Source organism: Sebastes fasciatus, chromosome 9 (genome assembly GCF_043250625.1).
Source record: "Sebastes fasciatus isolate fSebFas1 chromosome 9, fSebFas1.pri, whole genome shotgun sequence".
Lineage (NCBI taxonomy): Eukaryota > Metazoa > Chordata > Actinopteri > Perciformes > Sebastidae > Sebastes > Sebastes fasciatus.
Genome location: NC_133803.1, coordinates 10,222,827 through 10,242,270, shown reverse-complemented (window position 1 = coordinate 10,242,270; position 19,444 = coordinate 10,222,827). Strand labels below are relative to the sequence as shown.

Here is a 19,444-nt window from a genome sequence, read left to right as displayed (position 1 = left end):
AATATAAAAATCGGTGTCCAGGGTTATCATGCTGATACACATGCAGCAGAGTAATGTTTATGTACATTAACTTTAAAATAATTAAATAATATTTTAAAGGACAATTATATTTCAAAATATAAAAGTTAAAGTAAAACTATTAATTGCAGTTTAATCCTTCAGTATAATCATGATGATATATAATTATAAAATGCTACAAAGAACTTTACATTGAGGATGGACAACTAGTGATATAAGTCTTTTAGCAGTCTTACAGGGATTATTCCATATAGTGCATTATTCTATAGAGACATTTGCTTGTTTTTTTGTTGTTGTTGTTTTTCTATTGAAATAAATTTTGTTTAGTTTTTTGTAATATTACTGTATTAAAATGTTCTTTATCTGTTTTCAGGAACCGGTGGTTTTAACAGACACAAACCTCGTGTATCCGGCTCTCAAATGGGACATTGCATACCTCCAGGAGAACATTGGAAATGGAGACTTCTCTGTTTACACCGCAGAAAACCACAAATTCCTCTACTATGACGAGAAAAAAATGGCCAATTTTGAGAACTTTGTCCCCAAGTCGCAACGGATGGAAATGAAATTCGCTGAATTTGTGGATAAAATGCATATAACGGAGGAAATGGGAGGAGAGGAGAGGTAAGATATATTTATAAGGACATACAATGTGTGACTGTGCTGCAGGTGTGCTGACACTGAAGGGAAGTTTTCTCTCATGAAATGTAATTCAGCACAGGAAGGTGGAGCAAATGACTAAGCATTTTACACAGGAGAATCATGGGAGAAGCCTATTACTCTGTGACCTGACTTGGCCTGCCGACACCCACACAGATCACTTACTAAAGTGTAGTTGCTGTTGACTTGCTGATGCTTACAGTGGCTCTTATCTCTGTGAATTTTACTATCCACTCCCTTCAATGTCATATTGTTCTTCGTGGTTTAAAAGAGATGTAGTCTGCTGAAAATACCTAGTAAACAATCTTATCCTGCAGACACATTTATAGCACTTTTGAGAATTAGCTGCATTGTTTCAGTTCTCAGAGAGTAGAACAAGGTGGCTCATACATTTTGCATGTGTCTTTCCTCATGCATATGAAGGGTGTATCTGCAGCAGACCCTGAATGACACAGTAGGGAAGAAGATTGTTGTTGACTTCCTCGGTTTCAACTGGAACTGGATCAACAAGCAGCAAGCCAAGAGAAACTGGGGACAGCTGACATCCAACCTGCTGCTCATAGGCATGGAGGGTAAGGGCTCTTGCAGGAGTTATCCACTGTGAAAGGGATGCATTTTTTTGCTGTATAATGTTGTCCTCAAGGTGTTTTATGCATCACATTTTCTGTTAATATTCTTTCCCCGCAGGCAATGTGACGCCAGCACATTACGACGAGCAGCAGAACTTCTTTGCACAGATCAAAGGCCACAAGAGATGCATCCTCTTCCCTCCAGACCAGTTTGAGTGTCTCTATCCGTACCCTGTGCACCACCCCTGTGACAGACAGAGCCAAGTATGTCACAGATATGTCGAAATCCACCTAGGGTTTAATACTGCGAACTTACAACTTAGCATATTTGTGATTTAGTTTTGTTAACTTCATCCACAGTGGATGTCTATACACATTAAAGTAAGTTATTATGAGGATTACTGTATTAAGATGACTTGAAAAAAGGACATGCATAAAAACTGGAAAGACTGGCACATTATTCTAAAGTACGACTTGTTTTTTAAACAAATGTCAGAAAAGTAGGTAGGAAGTAAATGTCTTTACAGTTAATACAGTTGAGGTTCAGTACGTTCATGTTTTGTAATGAATCCATATTTTCCATTTACAGGTTGATTTTGATAACCCCGATTATGAGAAGTTTCCCAATTTTAAAAATGTTGTTGGCTATGAGACCGTCGTGGGCCCAGGAGATGTGCTGTACATCCCCATGTATTGGTAAGAAGAACTTCTGTATGGCCTTTCTAGAAAAATGATGTATTATTTATGTAGAAAAATTTGCTCCACCACTAAATCAGATGATTCTCTCCAGGGCAGTGAGTTTCTTGGATGCACTGCCAGCTGATGTGCTTTTCATGCTCTACATTTCAGTATGATAGTCTTTGATTTAGCTGCTCAACATGCTGTTAGAATCATCAATGTTTTTTTTATTCTATAGAGTGTGTACTGTGCCTCGCTACAGCCCCGCTGCTTCAGCCCCGCTGCTTCAGCCCCGGAGGCTGAAGCAGCGGGGCTGAAGCAGGAAAAGAAACGTTATCGTCTCCGACCGCAGCCGGAGAGAACAGGGGAGACACCGGCACCCGGTCAGAGACGATAACGTTTCTCGCTGCGGAGCCCCGTCAATTCTCAAGACACGGGAAACCTCTGTTGGTCTGGAGGAGCTGCAGCAGTTATTTCTGCACATCACTAGATATTGTCAGAGCTACTAACTCTTCTGCAGTGTGTAGTGTGCGCGCATGCACATGAGGTGGAGTGAGAACGCACGCGTTGTGTGAGTGCAGGCAAGCAGGCAGAGGAGCGGTCTGAACAGCGTAGCCAAACGCGAGCGCGCATATGCGAGCGTGCATGGGACACCGACCCGGTAGATTTATACATCTAAAAAGTTACAAACATCCATCCATCCATCTTCAACCGCTTATCCGGGATCGGGTCGCGGGGGCAACAGCTCCAGCAGGGGACCCCAAACTTCCCTTTCCCGGGCCACATTAACCAGCTCTGACTGGGGGATCCCGAGGCGTTCCCAGGCCAGAGTAGAGATATAATCTCTCCATCTAGTCCTGGGTCTTCCCCGTGGTCTCCTCCCAGCTGGTCGTGCCTGGAACACCTCCCAAGGGAGGCGCCCAGGAGGCATCCGTGCTAGATGCCCGAACCACCTCAACTGGCTCCTTTCGACGCAAAGGAGCAAGGACTCTACTCCGAGTCCCTCACGGATGACTGAGCTTCTTACCCTATCTCTAAGGGAGACGCCAGCCACCCTCCTGAGGAAACCCATTTCGGCCGCTTGCACCCGCGACCTCGTTCTTTCGGTCATGACCCAACCCTCATGACCATAGGTGAGAGTAGGAACGAAGATTGAACGGTAGATCGAGAGCTTTGCCTTCCGGCTCAGCTCTCTTTTCGTCACAACGGTGCGGTAAAGCGAATGCAATACCGCCCCTGCTGCTCCGATTCTCCGACCAATCTCACGTTCCATCGTCCCCTCACTCGCGAACAAGACCCCGAGATACTTAAACTCCTTCACTTGGGGTAAGGACTCATTCCCTACCCGGAGTAGGCAAACCACCGGTTTCCTGCTGAGAACCATGGCCTCAGATTTAGAGGTGCTGATTCTCATCCCGACTGCGTCACACTCGGCTGCGAACCGATCCAGTGAGTGCTGGAGGTCGCAGACCGATGATGCCAACAGGACCACATCATCTGCAAAAAGCAGCGATGAGATCCTCAGCACACCGATCTGCAAACCCTCCTCCACCCGACTACGCCTCGATATCCTGTCCATGAATATCACGAACAGGATTGGTGACAAAGCGCAGCCCTGGCGGAGGCCAACCCCCACCGGAAACGAGTCCGACTTATTGCCGAGGATCCGAACACAGCTCTCGCTTTGGGCGTACAGGGATTGGATGGCCCTGAGAAGTGCCCCCCTCACCCCATACTCCCGCAGCACCCCCCACAGTATCTCCCGGGGGACCCGGTCATATGCCTTCTCCAAGTCCACAAAACACATGTAGACTGGATGGGCATACTCCCAGGCCCCCTCCAGGATCCTTGCGAGAGTGAAAAGCTGGTCCGTTGTTCCACGGCCAGGACGGAATCCGCATTGTTCCTCTTCGATCTGAGGTTCGACTATCGGCCGAACCCTCCTTTCCAGCACCTTGGAGTAGACTTTACCAGGGAGGCTGAGCAGTGTGATACCCCTGTAATTGGCACACACTCTCTGGTCCCCCTTTTTGAAAAGGGGAACCACCACCCCGGTCTGCCACTCCTTAGGCACTGTCACCGACTTCCACGCGGTGTTGAAGAGACGTGTCATCCAAGACAGCCCCTCCCCACCCAGAGCCTTCAGCATTTCTGGGCGGATCTCATCAACCCCCGGGGCTTTGCCACTGTGGAGTTGTTTGACTACCTCAGTGACTTCCACCAGGGTAATTGATGATGGTCCCCCATCAGCTTCCAGCTCTGCCTCTACCATAGAGGGCGTATTGGTCGGATTCAGAAGTTCCTCAAAGTGCTCCTTCCACCGCCCGATTACCTCCTCAGTTGAGGTCAACAGTGTCCCATCCTTACTGTACACAGCTTGGATGGTTCCCCGTTTCCCCCTCCTAAGGTGCCGGATGGTTTTCCAGAAGCACTTTGGTGCCGACCGAAAGTCCTTCTCCATGGCTGCTCCGAACTCCTCCCACACCCGCTGCTTTGCCTCCGTCACGGCAGTGGCTGCTGCTCTTCGGGCCCGTCGGTACCCTGCAACTGCCTCCGGAGACCTCCGAGATAACATATCCCGGAAGGCCTCCTTCTTCAGTCGGACGGCTTCCCTGACCACCGGTGTCCACCACGGTGTTCGAGGGTTGCCGCCCCTTGAGGCACCTAAGACCTTAAAACCACAGCTCACCGCCGCAGCTTCAGCAATGGAAGCTTTGAACATCGTCCACTCGGGTTCAATGCCCCCAACCTCCACAGGGATGCCAGAAAAGCTCCGCCGGAGGTGTGAGTTGAAGATCTCTCGGACAGGGGCCTCCTCCAGACGTTCCCAGTTCACCCTCACTACGCGTTTGGGCTTACCAGGTCTGTCCAGAGTCTTCCCCCACCCTCTGACCCAACTCACCACCAGATGGTGATCAGTTGACAGCTCCGCCCCTCTCTTCACCCGAGTGTCCAAAACATGCGGCCTCAGATCAGATGATACGATTACAAAATCGATCATCGACCTTCGGCCTAGGGTGCTCTGGTACCACGTACACTTATGAGCATCCTTATGTTCGAACATGGTGTTCGTTATGGACAATCCATGACTAGCACAGAAGTCCAACAACAAACGACCACTCGGGTTTAGATCAGGGAGGCCGTTCCTCCCAATCACGCCACTCCAGGTGTCTCCATCGTTGCCCACGTGCGCGTTGAAGTCTCCCAGGAGAACTATGGAGTCCCCTACTGGAGCCCCATACAGGACTCCATTCAGGGTCTCCAAGAAGGCCGAATACTCCGAACTGCTGTTTGGTGCATACGCACAAACAACAGTCAGAGTTTTCCCCCCCATAACCCGAAGGCGTAGGGAGGCGACCCTCTCGTCCACCGGGGTAAACTCCAACGTAGCGGCACTCAGCCGGGGATTTGTGAGTATCCCCACACCCGCCCGGCGCCTCACACCATGGGCAACTCCAGAGAAGAATAGAGTCCAACCCCTATCCAAGAGTACGGTTCCAGAACCGAGGCTGTGCGTAGAGGTAAGCCCTACCAGATCCAACTGGTAGCGCTCCACCTCCCGCACAAGCTCCGGCTCCTTCCCCCACAGAGAGGTGACGTTCCACGTCCCCAGAGCCAGCCTCTGCCGCCCGGGTCCAGTCCGTCGAGGTCCCTGGCCTTCACTGCCACCCGTGTGGCAGCGCACCCGACCCAAGCGGTTCTTCCCGCAGGTGGTGAGCCCACAGGATGGAGAGGAGGGGGGTGCCACGTTCCTTTTTCGGGGTATCCCCGGCCGGGCTCCGTGGCAAGCCCGGCCACCAGACGCTCGTTGACGGGCCCTCCGTCTGGGCCTGGCTCCAGACGTGGGCCCCGGGCTTCCTCCGGGCCGGGTAACTCCTCCTCTGCCTCGTGTCGTCATTGGGTTTTTTGTGAACCATTCTTAGTCCGGCCCCTCACCTAAGACCAATTTGCCATGGGAGACCCTACCAGGAGCACGAGGCTCCAGACAACACAGCCCTCAGGGTCATAGGGACACACAAACCTCTCCACCACGTTAAGGTGATGGTTCCCGGAGAGGAAGTTACAAACAGTCCCTTTTAAACATTTTGTCGGGTCCAAAATGAATGTTTTGTTTATCTCTGTGGAAGATATCTGACATTTGGTTCCCACTTCTAACAGGGTTTGTGAGCCAATAGTATAACAACGTTGGTATCACGTGGTATCTCTGGGTTGTCAGCGATCGAGTTGCCAATTAGTGTGGAAAAAACAAATAGTTTGGACTATAAATTACATTTACTCTACCACGAAAGATTCATCCCTTGACATGACTGTCTGAGTCTCACTCCACTCGAACATAAAATATGCAGGTTGTGCAACGAACTGGCAACCACTTGTTGTGAAGTGAAGGCAATGGAACCGGGGAGGGAGAATGCAACATCTAGTGGCTGAATGTTATCAATGTTATCAGTGTTTTTACAATTGCACCTTTAACTGGTAAGAAGAACTGCAGAAAGTTGCAGAGTTTGATGAATTTAGTTATTTATATTTTTCTTCTCTCCTCAGGTGGCATCACATTGAATCCCTGTTGAGCGGTGGAGTGACGATCACTGTAAACTTCTGGTACAAAGTACGCACGTTTGAATCTTTACAGCCGTTACGTTAACATTTGTGTTGCCTTTGCCACTGTGCATGTTTCCTCATGATCACTCACCTATTTGACTCATTTGTTTCAGGGTGCCTCCACACCCAAGAGGATAGAATACCCACTGCGAGCTCACCAGAAGGTGGCCATCATGAGAAATATTGAGAAAATGCTGGGAGAAGCACTTGGAGACCCGCATGAGGTACAAGCACTTGCTTTTATATCCTCTTCACAATACAACCTCTCTCTTATCGTCAGTTGCATAAAGCCAGACATGAATGTCACGCTGTCGCTTTTTAGAACATCAAATCAGATCCACATTTAGGTCACCTGTTACATGAAGTCCCCGAGGCATGCTGACCCTTCCAGCAACCCAATTACTGCGAATATTTATGGCTTACCTGATTTAGTACAAAGGAAAGATAAATGCAGTCTGGGGCAATGAGTGAAACTATGTAATATGTCTGACACGAAGAAGCTTATGCTAACCAAGAGTCCCTTTTATTTTTCCATAGGTTGGACCTTTACTGAAAACGATGATCAAGGGGCGATATGACCAGGATCTCAGTTAGACCCCCCCACTCTTAAAACTGTTTTAAAACTAGACTGCTTTGGAAACTGTGTGCCGTGTGAAAGTGAGACTGCTGCATGCGTTATGCGCATTCTGACTTTGGAGCTATACGTATCACTGCACGGCAATAAGCGGCCATATTGAAACCATTTTGCTTCAGTCGTCTGCGAGTGCCGTGGTCGGCGCAAATACATCAATCACAGAAGAAACGTCTGACTAGCTCATGGGAATTCGCCCTACTTGAAGAAGTCTTTTTTTTTTCATTTTGTCTTTTGAGAAGAAGGCCTGATTTGTCTGTAGTCTAGATATATTTATGTAAATCAGTCTTTTCTCAGCATAATTCAAGCTCATGTAAGGTATTTGGGTGCATTTGCTCACCCAGTCAATAGAAGTTCGGTACCTTTTGGAACAACCTCAATGTTTTGACCACTAATGGATAAGTTAAGGGGTATTACTGTATATATATATATATATATATATATATATACACATCAGTTAAATACATTTCTTACATACATGTAATAACACAGTGTTGGGTTGATTACTAAGTGTGGAGTGATCATATTGTATTCTCCATCTTTATCACACAGACAGCTTTAAAACTGATTTGGTTCATACCTCTAAAGATGACTTGTCTTTTAAGTGTTTTTGAAATATTTATAATCCGCATTATGTCCACGCCTACCTACATGTTTTTGGGAGTGATCAGCAGAAATTGTCTGACATCATAGGCACGGTAATAAAACACAGAAGTACAGAGATTAAACGCTGTGGTGAAATATGATCAAAAATATGTGTGGGTGTAAAAAAGCTGAAGGAATATGTGAGTGCTTGCAGCTAAGTTGTTTTAGCTGAGCGATGCTGCTCTGTGTTTATTTATGCTCTCGCTTGTTTGATTTGTTTGACTTTATTGAATGTGCTTTTCTGCGTACCAGTAATAGGTGAGGCGGCACCCGAAAACAAATTGCGTACTGCAATTTAAGTTGCAAAAACAGTTAACTGAAAGAAATATAAGAAAATACAGTAAGTCACTGTTTTTGGGGAAACTAAGAGGAGTGATTTCTGGTGATGGAATATGATGGTTAAAACTGTAAAAGTAGTTAGAGTCAAATCTTGTTATCAGACTGAACTAGCAGGGCCATCTGCTGGGATAAAGCTGATGTATCAGTGCAACGCAATGTACCATCTAGTGGTCAAGTTGTATAGTTACCTGGTCCATGCACTATACTGCTGCAATACCAATATTCAATATGCTGTGTTAGATGCAGCAGATCTGAGATAAAATTACGCTGCAATGTGTACAAAAGTCTAACTCCAGTTGGAAACCTGTACCTGATTACCGTAAGTTACCAATCCTCAGAAATGCAATGATTTTTTTACTTAAATGCAGCCATATTTTGAAGACCTTAAAGTGAGAGCATCTTGAAAGATGTCTGTTTCTGTGCAAGTTTAAAGTGCTCGCGTAAAAATGTACATTAAACAAAAGGGGATTATAATGTCACATGTTGTGCTGTATGTGCCAAACCAACATACAAACCAGTAGATGGGTATCGCCCTATTCAGAAAAGCTTTGTTTGTGTGTGACATTGGATGAATCAGTAAGTGGTGAACTATAAATTTGGAACATCCAAGCACATAATTCACCAGGGATATAAAGGTTTTCAGGGTTTTGTTACGATTAACCTTCAGAGTGTTGAAATCGTGCATCTGTTCGTTTCAAATTGGATGGTGATAGAACGGAAATGCTTCCTCTGTAAACCTGATGTAAGACTGATGCGTCACATCCCTCTCCTATTGCTAAGTTAACCCTGTTTACTGTAGTTGTGTGCCTTGCTTATTGGCACGGCACTAAATGTTGCAACGACTTGATTTTTAAATTTTTTTATTTTACGGTCAACATATTTGTTTTCACTCTGGCCTTAAACAGCTTTAAATGTGTGACTGACAAAGGTTCATAGAGGTAGAGGCATGCTTTTATTGAAGAAAGCCCGTTTTTTGTTTTGAACATACAGTATGTGCTCTCCTTGTTCCTCTGATTAAAGTTTGTTTGCGAAGCTCTACTGAGTTCTGAATGATGTGATGATTTCTTATACCCAAAGCTATGAAATAAAATATTTAGTGCTTTTGAACTAGCATCTCCAGTAACATGAGTGAACAATTCAAAGAATACGATGTAAATGATCTACAAAAATTAGTATTTTATTTACTACAAATTGTGCGTCAGCGGTTTCTCAAAGCGGAGGGTTAAAACTCTGAAAACAACTAGACTAAACAGGTTCATATAGTAATTAAAGAACAACATCTTTTCAACACTCGATTGTGTTACACCTACACTCAGGAAAACTAGATTATACCACCAATCAAAAGCAATCGCCTATAGTTGCTTGAAATGGAAGCAGAGGGGAACACAAATAAACCACAATATATATTTGTAAAAAAAACACCTGACCAACCAATTTATCCTAATATACAACTAACAGGAATCAAATAAGAATCCAATCATAATCATAATCCCCACAACCAACAATCACAAGCGAAGCAAAATTCACAACACAAATGAGATGAAAGGAGTCGTGATAGAGGACCTCTTACTGTATGTAACATCATGTAAACAGACCCTAAAAGCATCACAACGGCCCTCTTCACAATAAATACATGATTGGAGACTTTGCAAATCTAAACATCCATATCAAAAATAAAGACAATGCCATTGGAATGAACTTTAAAATCAAGTCCTCCTGCAGCATGTTTTCGCTTAACATTTAGGGGGCAACCACAGTCCTCCACTTCATTATGACAAAAATGACACGGCTGTTATAGTGTGAGCACCTCTTGAGGATTTAATTTGTTGTGCTAGAAAATGAATTACCAATTAATTTATTGATAGTCATACAGTGTTTTCCATTCAAGTTGAGTGACAATCATATTTAAAGATGCACCCCTTGTTTGGTCAAGAGTTTAGTTGTGTCACTGAAAGTAGGTCTCTGAGATCGTAGTGACGGGCCAACAAAACGTTTCAAACATTTTAAAGCGTGTTCTATTTTTCATTTTCAAAATTAACAAAATATTTTATGTAGTGTTAAACTTTGCATATTATCACATAGACTTCCTTTATTTGCCCTAAGGGGTGTGATAGGAGATAAACTAGAATTACCGCCTTGCAGTTGTATGCCTCCGCCAACCAGTCAAGTTGCAGTTTACATCCATGTCTGTCCAAAATGTCATTACCTCATCATTTTATCCTGTTAAACATTTCTGTGAAATTGTCATAATTAGTGTCTTGAGTTATGGCCAAAAACTTGTTTTGTGAGGTCACAGTGACCTTTGACCACTAAAGTGGAATCAGTTCATCCGTGTGTCCAGGTGGACCTCGGTGCCAAATTTGAAGAATTTTGCTCAAGGCGTTCCCGAGATATCACTAGAATAGGACGGACGTGAGGTCACACTGACCTTGACCTTTGACCACCAAAACCAAATCAGTTCATCCTTGGGTCTAAGTGGACATTTGTGCCAAATTTTAAGAGATTCCATTTAGGTGTTCCTGAGATAACGCGTTCACAAGAATAGTCTGGACGGATGGACAAACCGAAACATAACGCCCAGCGCGGAGGCATAAAAAACAATCAGGACTGTGGCCTTCCTATTGTGGACTTAACTGCTAGCAGCATATTTGCATGTTATGAGGACAAATCGAGGTGCCTCATCTGCCTCGAAAGCGTAAAACCTCCTTCATTATAAAAAAGTTATGGAGAAATTCAGCAACTTTATGCAGATGACTTTATCCTGTTAAGCTGCTTCGTACAGAACAGATTCTTTAGTTGAAATTCAGTACTGTACACATTATAGTCTAGTCTTTGTAAGTAAAACAATACTGTGGGTGTATCATAAGTACTATAAGTTAAACATCTGTAGCACACCATAGATATCCAACGAAGAGACCACATATCAGACTCTTAGGTGAGGATTGCTGTAGCTACCCGCTGTACAAATGTTAGTAAAAAGTCTATATTATTATACATTTTGTAGCACAACAAATTACCCAAATCACAAAGCTTGAACAAACATTTCCGCAGCACTGTTTTCCTGTATGATGTAAAAATAGATCTTTAAATGAAATTGGCATCAAAGACTTGACGGGTACATAAAAAAGCAGTTGAGGCTTGGTAATGTCCAGAAGAATCTCTACAGCACCACGAGAACTTATTTATAGAAATGACAATAGACTCCTCTCTACAACTTAGTGTCATAATTATGATTCTATATCGTCTATTGGAAGTTAAAGAAAATACAGATAAAAAAAAGAAAAGGAAATGAAGAGGTAAAAAAAAGACAGTAATGTCAGTGCAACATCAGACCTGCTGAGATGGCAAAAAGTAGATGGGTTAGGCTGTTACGCAAACAAAAACACAAGTTACAACATCCTCACCAAAATATCACACACAATTTCAAAAGCTCCTTAAGCAACTGAAACACTGTAACTGAATAACCGAGGCATATAATGGTAACTAGTTTAAAATAAGCCACTGACACATTAACGAATATCTTCCTTTACTTGGGAAAAATCAGGCCAAATGAACTTAATAAATAAAAAAAAAGTGTAAACAATAGTGTCAGTAGCTGCTCTTGCACTATTGTGCTCGTCATCAATGGAATCTGTACTTTCGTGAAGGCTTGAGGTTGACGTACGTCTTCTTCATGTCCTCTTCTTCGTCTTTCTTCACGAGCTGATATCGCTCTCCTTTTGTGGTTACCACCTGGTTACCGTGGTAGCGAACTAGCTTCTTTGGAGCCTGTAGAAATCACACCAGAATGCAAGTTTATTGCATTAAACCTATATATATACTGGAAAAACAAAGTTTGGAAACTTGTGTTTGGTCGATTATTTCTCTGTTGTTGCAATGCTAATGGTCATTGTATTTTACATCGTTGGAAAGCCTGTTTATTTACCTTCGCAATGATGTCCAACTTGTAAGGATCATGCATTTGTGGGATGAGCAGCACAGCTGATTATGTGGGTAGCGACCAAGAAAAATTTGCCAAAATGCTCCGTCAATGGTGAATAGTGTATTCTCATAAGGCTACCAGGAAGCCTGCAATGACTGCCCTTCACCGTCAGGCCCATTTGCGCTGGTGTCGACAACACAGACAACGGAACCTGAACATGTGGGGGAATGTCATGTTCAGTGATGAGTCCAAGTTCTGTCTGCCAAAGTTGGATGGCAGGGTCAAAGTATGGAGACGACATGGAGAACGCTCTGCTGACTGTTGCACCGACGGAGTAACAGCTTTTGGTGGGGGCAGTGTCATGGTGTGGGGCGGCATCTCCCTCACTGGCAAAACAAGGCTTGTCATCATTGAAGGCCATCTCAATGCAGTGAGATATCGGGATGAGATTCTGCAGCCAGTGGCGATCCCATATCTCCCCAATCTAGCACCTAACTTCATCCTCCAAGAAACAACGCTCACCCCCACAGAGCCAGGGTTATCACAGACTACCTCCACAATGTGGGGGTAGAGAGAATGGAACAGCCTGCCAAGAGTCCAGACCTCAACCCAATTCAACACATGTAGGATCAGCTTGGGCGTGCTCTTTGGTTAGAGTGCCCAACACAACCTCGTTGGCTGACCTGCAACGAATCCTGGTTGAGGAATGGAACGCCATCCCACAGCAACGTATATGTCTTGTTTGTTCCTTGTTACTGATAGAGAGTTCAATCATCCAATCCACCAAACAACTCAAAACAAGAGTCAACACCAACAAGAGAATACACTGTTTACCATTGACGGAGCATTTTGGAACATTTTTCTTGGGCGCTACCCACATAATCAGCTGTGCTGCTCATCCCACAAATGCCGGATCCTTACAAGTTGGACATCATTGCGAAGGTAAATAAACAGGCTTTCCAACGATGTAAAATACAATGCCAATTAACATTGTAACAACAGAGAAATTATCGACCAAACACAAGTTTCCAAACTTTGTTTTTCCAGTTTATATACATTGTGAATATGGAGTACTTACATCTTTGGGGGTGACAGGCCGGTGTGTTTTCTTATCATCCTCCCTGTCCACCAGCATGTACCTATGGAGATGAAACATAGTCATATAAACAGAAAAACAAAGAAGTGAGGCCAGTTCTGCTCTCCATGGGATAATAGCAATCTTACTCACTTCTCAAGGATGCTCTCTTTAAGTTTGTGGTCCGGTTGTGAGGAAACACTCTTCCCGTGGTGTACCTGAGGCAACAGGACAACATCAAATCAGACTACAAGGTAACATACACAGTGGCGGTGTTTCTGTGTGTAGCAGAGACTCACGTTAAGAGGAGTGGAGCTGAGTTGGATGTCGCCCTCTATGATAAGGCGCACAGCTTCCTCCATGTCTCCTTTGGCGATAGACAGGGCGCTGCGAGCCTCAGACAGACTACACTTGGGAAACATCTCCAGCAGGTGCTGCTCCTGGGACTCCCACACAGACACCGGTAGCTGGACATCATACACATTTATATTAGCTCTAATTTTGATGAATGAAAACTATAGATATCAACAGTAGGGCGCACAATGAGATTAAGTTCAATTATAGTGATTCAAATGCTTCAAGAAAATGGAAAACAAGGTGCTGATGTGTGATGAAATGATAACCTTGGCAGTGGCGCCCTCTGTCTGTGTTTTAAGGCACTGCGTTTCTGCTGGTGGAGGTTCACTGGGCAGGTTGGTGAGTTTCAATGAAATCTCTTCTGTCCTTGCCTTAGACTCAATGTTTTCTTCATCAGCTGAAAAGGAAACAAATTAACATCAGCACAATGTAGTATACATGTTAGGCTGATGATCCTCATCTAAAATGACAATGGCATTTCAGGAAATTTGGAGCAAATATGATTAAAAAAGTAGAGTCAATACATCATGACAGTAGTGCATGAGACAGGTAATCTGAAAAAAAAAAGTGCCTCTGTGTCCTCCGGTGCTCCTAACGGCATCTGCAAGATTATACAGACCAGAGGAAAACAACCAATCACAGCCGAGCTGGAGCCTTGCCGTCTCTGAGCAGCTGTCAGTCGATTGCGATCTCCGATCAAACGGTCAAACTAGGCAGCGCTGATCAAATATGAATCAATATTCTGTTACTGTAATGACTATTCCTCGCATAAAATGTTTTCAGAAACATCTTGTAGTGTAATGTTTAGCTGTAAGATAAGAAAGTTTGTGACCCGGCCGCCATGTTGAGATCAGTTGAGGAAATACCAAGCACCGCCCACCAGCCGGAGAAAATTTTCTCATATTACTGCTAAACAGTACACTACAAAATATTTCTGAAAACATTTCCGTGAGAAATAGGCATTACAGTAACAGAATATCAATTCATAATTGATAAGCACTGCCTAGTTTGACCGGAGTTTGCAAGAGATTGACAGCTGCCTCCGTTGAATGAACAGCCAATAGGAACGCTCTCTCTCTGAAATGACCTGTGATTGGCCAAAGTCTCCCGTCACGGGCTAGATTTTCTAAAGCCTGAAAACAGAGCCATGAGGAGGAGCAGAAGTCTAGTTTTCTCTCAGAGGACTTGAATTACAATATGCTGAAAGGTTATTATGGATTTTTTTTTTGCCCGATGATGCCAAAAATAATCTGCCTACTGCAGGTTTAAGTTTGTTTTGGTGACTCCTTTGGTAACATTATGAAAATGAAGATAATCATCTGAAAAGGGTTAGACTGCAACAGTACTGCATGCATTAGAAATAATAATAATAAAAGCACTACCTGAGGTCCGAGCAGCGGCTAGTTTTGAAGCCAGATTGAACATCATTTCGCAGACTTTGACACTGCAAAAAGAACACAAATGACAGAGTGTAGTGTGTCTGGCTGTGTTTGTCACAGACACGTACAATCAGAATAGAAAAAAAAGTGTGACCTGTCTGTTTACCTGTCAATTTCAGCAAAGCCAGGTATGTAAGCTTCTAGCATCTCTGCAAAGACCTCCACGTCAAAGTTCTCCTCAACACTCTGCTGGGAGCCCAGATCCTCCAGGACTCCAGTGATGTAAGACAGAAGAACATCATCCAGTGTGCTGCATTGAGTGGTTAAAAAACAAGTTACGGTTAAAAATGAATGAAATGGACTTTTTTTGTAAGGATGCAAAAAAAAAGCTGCAATAAAACCAATTCAAAATATGATATATGTTGACTTACAGATTGAATTGGATAATGAGAAGGAATACCAAAGGCATTTTAGCACTGTTTTCTCAGCATTGAGCTAGCTAAGTGTTTACACAGAGATGCAGTTACACAGGTGTTTAGGGGTGCGCACCTAGACTCACCAGGGGGTAGTGGTACGCAGTAAGAAGTAAGGGTACTCATGTGGACAAAAATCTGAAGTGCCGGTACTCAGTACTTGTGAGTACTGGCCCATTTCGGGCACTGGACCAAGAAACCAATTGATTAATTTATAGAAAAGTTAGCAGATTAATCGACTATAAAAATAATTGTTAGTTGCTGCCCTACATTACATGGAAAAAAATCTTGAAAACTATTAAGACTACAGCCATGGGCTTGAAAATCATTTTCTCATCCCCAAATTCCCTTCATTTTCAGTTTTATCCTTAATGAACTAAATAAAAGGATTTAAAATGCTGCTTATTATATGGTTAACCACACTTGTCCACGTTATAGAAGTTAGCTATTTTGTCAACATTATTTCATATGTCACAACATTCTTTACAAACAATATGTTTTAAGGCGACGAAAAAATCTCAGGAGAATGCCAGAAAACTATGAACCTTTTCCTTATGTTTTGGTAAGTCTAAAAAAAAAAAGCAGGACCCAAAACAAACACAGTAAAATAAAATAGGATAAAACAATTAATATGTAATTCCATAATAATTTCTGCTGCTGCTTTATGAAAGCTGCATCAGAAACACACTGGGGGATTGTTTACCTGAGATCAGCATCAGAGATGTAAGCCTTGATAAATTCGTGCAGGGCACTGTGGATGATTTTGTGGAGGTCCATTGCTGTTCTCCTACTGCACAGTGGAGGAAATACAGAGTCAAAGCAGATGATCAGGGCAGTTATAGTGAGCAGCAGTGACTGCAAACCTTAAATAACCAAACAGTTTTCCCCTCATGTACCAAATATGGTACACCATAAAAATGAAATATTATGTGAAATGGAAAAGATATTTGATAAGGATTTAGAAATGAATCAAATGTCTTTGATTTTAGGAATCCCAAGTACAAATTTAACTACTGCAGCCAACAAAAGGTTATATAACATTCTTACATTTGCTGCTAGAAAAAATATATTACTACAGTGGATTAGTGATAAGAAACCCTCTGTTCAAGGCTGGCGTAAAGTCATATTCGAGATGGTCCCTTTGGAATATCTTACAAATATTCTACATGCCAAAATAGATCAGTTCCACAATATCTGGCAGCTCTATCTGAATTATATTGGACCTGATCTCTCCTCCATTATCTCACAAGGAGTCTCCTGAATATGAACTCATATATCCTGTGACTTCCTGCACTATGGACTATTTCCTATCACCTCCTATATAAATTTTTTGATCTAAGCTGTACCAGTGTTTGTTTGTTTGTTTGTTGTTGTTTTTTTATTATTATTCTTATTGTTGTGTTTGTGAAAATAAGAAAACCCAATAAACATATTATAAAAAACAACAAAAAAAAACAACTAGTGCCCAATGTAAATGCCCTGACGTGATTTTTTTAATCCAACATTGAAGAATAAGACTAACAAAGTTATCTACAACGCATTTAATCATACGAACATATTACCACATCATTCCCATTAAAGTAAGTTAACTTAAACTGACTTATTTACGTTAAATATATAAAGTATATATATATATATATATAAAGTAGATCAGTTCCACAATATTTGGCAGCCCTATCTGAATTATACTGGACCTGATCTCTCCTCCATTATCTCACAAGGAGTCTCCTGAATATGAACTCATATATCCTGTGACTTCCTGCACTATGGACTATTTACTATGACCTCTTATATACATTTTTTTATCCGAGCTTTACCAGTGTTTTTTTTAATTTTTTTTTTATTCTTATTCTTAATGTGTTTGATAGTCATACAGTGTTTTCCATTCAAGTTGAGTGACTAAATCATATTTAAAGATGCACCCCTTGTTTCGTCAAGAGTTTAATTGTGTCACTGAAAATAGGTCTCTCAGGTCATAGTGACGGGAAAACAAAACTATTCAAACATTTTAAAGCATGTGTTTTTCATTTTCAAAATTAACAAAAATAATTTTATATAGTGTTAAACTTTGTATATTATATATAAACCCAGTAAACATATTATAAAAAAAAGAAAAAAAAAGAAATGGTACACCAGACATACAGGGGAATGTTACAAAAGCATGTCTTATGAAAGCTTGGTTGTGAAAGCTGCAGCATCAGGTCAGTTTTGACTTTTACGACCCACCTAAAGGTTACATGAACTCCTCACATGGTTCACAACATCCACAGTCCAGTTAGCAGCAAAGATGCATCATAAAATAAACCCATTAAACTAGTCGAGGAAGCTTCTTAACGTCTCCACTAAACAAAGTAAGTTAACTGACATCACAGTAAGCTTACATAACATGCAAGCATCACACTCACGTCCTGCTGCATAGCAACCTCGCTAGCTCCAGTTATTAGCATTAGTTAGCTGACATAATGTTTAATTAAGCCACCAGTAGCTGAACAGTTGCAGGGCAGCAGCCGTGTGTTGTTATTCATCTCACACAGACAGTTATTGTCATATTATCTCCACATGGTCAGTGTGCATTTATCAACAACGTTAACCTTCATCTTTGGTTGCTAGCCAACTAGCAGGTTGCTAAGTGTTACCTAACAACAGCTAGCTAGCTAACGCTTAATAACGTAATGAACAAACCAACCTCGTGTTTCTGTATCAGAGAGACTTTGAAGCAGGAGTCTAAACTCACCGTGACAGTGTTTATGGGGACATGAAGCTGTAAGTTGTGAGGATGCTGGTCGGTGCAGTGGTTGCAGGCTGCTTCTTATGATTCAAAACATTGGTGACGTCATTTCCTCTCATTGTGATGAATGTTTATGTGTGGAACGTGTTTAGAGTTTATTGTTTTTTTGTTAATTTTGAAACAACAGAACAAACATTCACAAACAATAATAACATTCTCGGTACAAAGAAACTTAACAAACCTAATATTAATATATAATAAGCCAGTATAGATACAGGAAAAACATATTATATACAAAAAATAGATAAATAAGTAAATATAATATATATATGGTACACTAAAATACATGTTATCAAGAGCTCGTTGTGTCTAATTATCTTTTGATATGTTTCGATATATTTTCTTTTCTTCTGTACTGTTTTTTGTATGTATTTCATTGTTTTTATTGGATTGTTTTCCACTTTGGTTAGTTTTTTTTGCACATTTTGTGTACTTCTTGTTGTTGTTTAACTTTTGTTGTATTTTTAAAATTATGTTAGTTTAGATCTTTCTTCCTTTTTGTTATTTTTTTTCCTCTCCTGGGGTTTAGGGGGGTCCTTTGTATAAGCCTGTGGTGGCTTCTTGACCTCTCCTGACACATTTCTTGTTTTTTGTTCATTGACTGGATTGTGTGCAGTTTTAAATATGTGCAAATAAATAAAAAAAATACAAAAAATAGATAAATAAGTAAAAAGAATAAACAAGTAAAAATGAAATAAAATTAAAAACAATAAAATAAAATAAAATCTATTTATATATACATATACTGTATATAATCTATAATTATAATCTATAATTATATGTATATATTTACAAAGAAACCAAAACAAATAAGTTCAGAAATAAAGTTATGTGTAATAATGTGAAATGACACAGGAAAAAAGTATTTAACACACTTACTGATATTTATTTAATACTTTGTACAAAAGCCTTTGTTGGTAATGACAGCTTCAAGACGCCTCCTGTATGGAGAAACTAGTCGTATGCATTGCTCAGGTGTGATTTTGGCCCATTCTTCCACACAAACAGTTTTCAAATCTTGAAGGTTCCGTGGGCCTCTTCTATGAACTCTGATCTTCAGTTCTTTCCATAGATTTTCAATTGGATTCAAGTCAGGTGAATGGCTGGGCCATTCTAGCAGCTTTATTTTCTTTCTCTGAAACCAATTGAGAGTTTCCTTGGCTGTGTGTTTGGGATCATGGTCTTGCTGAAATGTCCACCCTCGTTTCATCTTCATCATCCTGGTACATTTTTCCATTCATCCTGCCTTCAATTATGTGAAGTTTGCCAGTATCGTATGCTGAAAAGCAGCCCCACACCATGATGTTCCCA

The 19,444-nt window shown here is 41.9% G+C and overlaps 2 protein-coding genes and 1 long non-coding RNA gene across 5 annotated transcripts in view; 2 read left to right on the top strand and 1 right to left on the bottom strand.

Annotated features, from left to right (window-relative positions):
* Window positions 1-9,177, top strand: part of hif1an (hypoxia inducible factor 1 subunit alpha inhibitor) — a 13,628-nt gene extending 4,451 nt beyond the window's left edge. The window contains exons 2-8 of the mRNA XM_074645959.1: window positions 392-642; window positions 1,102-1,250; window positions 1,366-1,511; window positions 1,837-1,943; window positions 6,468-6,531; window positions 6,638-6,748; window positions 7,062-9,177. Of these exons, the coding sequence (XP_074502060.1) occupies window positions 392-642; window positions 1,102-1,250; window positions 1,366-1,511; window positions 1,837-1,943; window positions 6,468-6,531; window positions 6,638-6,748; window positions 7,062-7,118 (885 nt within the window). The 3' untranslated portion in view covers window positions 7,119-9,177. The remainder of the gene's footprint in view (window positions 1-391; window positions 643-1,101; window positions 1,251-1,365; window positions 1,512-1,836; window positions 1,944-6,467; window positions 6,532-6,637; window positions 6,749-7,061) is intronic.
* Window positions 9,178-9,295: 118 nt separating this feature from the next.
* cuedc2 (CUE domain containing 2) lies at window positions 9,296-18,204 on the bottom strand. Of its 2 annotated transcripts, none has more exons than XM_074645960.1 (9): window positions 18,080-18,204; window positions 16,049-16,135; window positions 15,039-15,182; window positions 14,876-14,937; window positions 13,760-13,890; window positions 13,436-13,603; window positions 13,290-13,354; window positions 13,140-13,200; window positions 9,296-11,907 (listed from the first exon to the last, which is right to left on the bottom strand). In XM_074645960.1, exons 2-9 carry the CDS (start codon window positions 16,120-16,122, stop codon window positions 11,761-11,763), a joined length of 852 nt encoding a protein of 283 aa, XP_074502061.1. In that variant the 5' UTR covers window positions 16,123-16,135; window positions 18,080-18,204; the 3' UTR covers window positions 9,296-11,760. The 2 variants fall into 2 exon arrangements, with proteins under 2 accessions (XP_074502061.1, XP_074502062.1); XM_074645961.1 differs by having other exon boundaries at window positions 16,049-16,132; window positions 18,080-18,166.
* LOC141773850 (uncharacterized) overlaps window positions 17,610-19,444 on the top strand; it is a 68,356-nt gene continuing 66,521 nt past the window's right edge. For both annotated transcript variants that reach the window (XR_012595194.1, XR_012595193.1), the window contains exon 1: window positions 17,610-17,696. This is a non-coding gene — a long non-coding RNA (uncharacterized LOC141773850). The remainder of the gene's footprint in view (window positions 17,697-19,444) is intronic.

Bases quoted from the DNA above. Each gene is read 5' to 3' on its own strand.
- cuedc2 (XM_074645960.1), bottom strand. From the start codon at position 16,122: ATGGACCTCCACAAAATCATCCACAGTGCCCTGCACGAATTTATCAAG. The intron at 14,938-15,038 runs GTAAACAGACAG...TTCTTTTTGCAG, and splicing joins GGCTTTGCTGAAATTGACAG to TGTCAAAGTCTGCGAAATGA. The intron at 13,891-14,875 runs GTAGTGCTTTTA...TTTCCTTTTCAG, and splicing joins AGCCGCTGCTCGGACCTCAG to CTGATGAAGAAAACATTGAG.